Source organism: Charadrius vociferus, unplaced genomic scaffold (genome assembly GCF_000708025.1).
Source record: "Charadrius vociferus isolate BGI_N301 unplaced genomic scaffold, ASM70802v2 scaffold2016, whole genome shotgun sequence".
Lineage (NCBI taxonomy): Eukaryota > Metazoa > Chordata > Aves > Charadriiformes > Charadriidae > Charadrius > Charadrius vociferus.
Window position 1 is genome coordinate 165,169 of NW_009648947.1, and position 984 is coordinate 166,152.

A 984-nucleotide genomic window follows, 5' to 3' on the forward strand; every position below is an offset into this window, starting at 1 on the left:
GGTGAGAGCTGGAGGAGAGGCGAAGAGCATCGGCACGGCGCCCGCCCTACCGAAGGGCCGGCAGCGAGGGTACTGCTGCTCCAGCCTCCCCCCAAGACGCTTGAGAAAAAAAGCAGCTCTGCACTTCAAAAATAAAACCAGCCAGGGACCGCAGGGATTTAATCCCACCGGGCTCCGCTCAGGTCTTTAAAATGCCTTATAGCATCACCGATGCTCGTGCTCCCAGATGCCGAGCCCACGCGTCGGAGCATCTCCATCCCCGGGGGACTCACCTGGCAACCCAGCCCGGTGCTCGGTGCCCTCGCCGCTGCTCTCGGCCGCCCCGTCCGTCTGCGTGCTGCCGTCCTTGCTGCCGTGCTTGGCGTGGGAGGGCAGGGGGAGGCCAGCGGGCGCTGCTGCCCCTTCGGTGGTGGCTTTGCCTGCTGGAGGAGACGCCGTTAGGGATTGAGGGCTCACCGGAGAAATCCCCCCCTCCCCAAGCTCTCTACTACCAAACCTGAGCAAAGGCAGGGAGCAGGCGGGCGCCGTTATTTACCTGTGCTGCCCCGGGAGGTGCCCTCGGCCAGCCGGTCGCCCTGGCCAGCCCCCGGCCAGCTCGGGGCAGCGGAGGCGGTGAAGACGGAGGGCACGGATTTGGCTGGCCGCAGGGAGCCTTGGAGGGTTTTGCTGGGGTCCCTCCGTGAGCGCTGCTGCAGGACCTTGATGACGGCATCCTTCTCCAGGATTTGGGCGTGAAGGGCTTTTAACCTGGAGAGGAGAAAGAGGCAGAAGCTGGGAGAGGAGCCAGAGGTTGTGCGAGGAGGATGCAGGTGCTGCCCGGCCAGACCACGGCACGAGTTTGTCATTTGTTGGTGAGGTTGTCCTACCTGTTCTCCATCTCCTGGTGCTTGTGGCTGGCCAGGAGGAGGTCCTCGTTGAAGCTGCTGTTGGGGCAGTGCTGGGGGGAATGGCTGATGAGGGTGGTGTCCCGCTGGGCGGCCGCGG

At 64.8% G+C, this 984-nt stretch overlaps 1 protein-coding gene across 1 annotated transcript in view; it reads right to left on the reverse strand.

Moving 5' to 3' along the window:
• Positions 1–984, reverse strand: part of AMOTL2 (angiomotin like 2) — an 18,792-nt gene that overhangs the window by 13,137 nt on the left and 4,671 nt on the right. Inside the window, 3 exon segments of the mRNA XM_009887349.1 lie at positions 273–422; positions 536–747; positions 867–981. Of these exon segments, the coding sequence (XP_009885651.1) occupies positions 273–422; positions 536–747; positions 867–981 (477 nt within the window).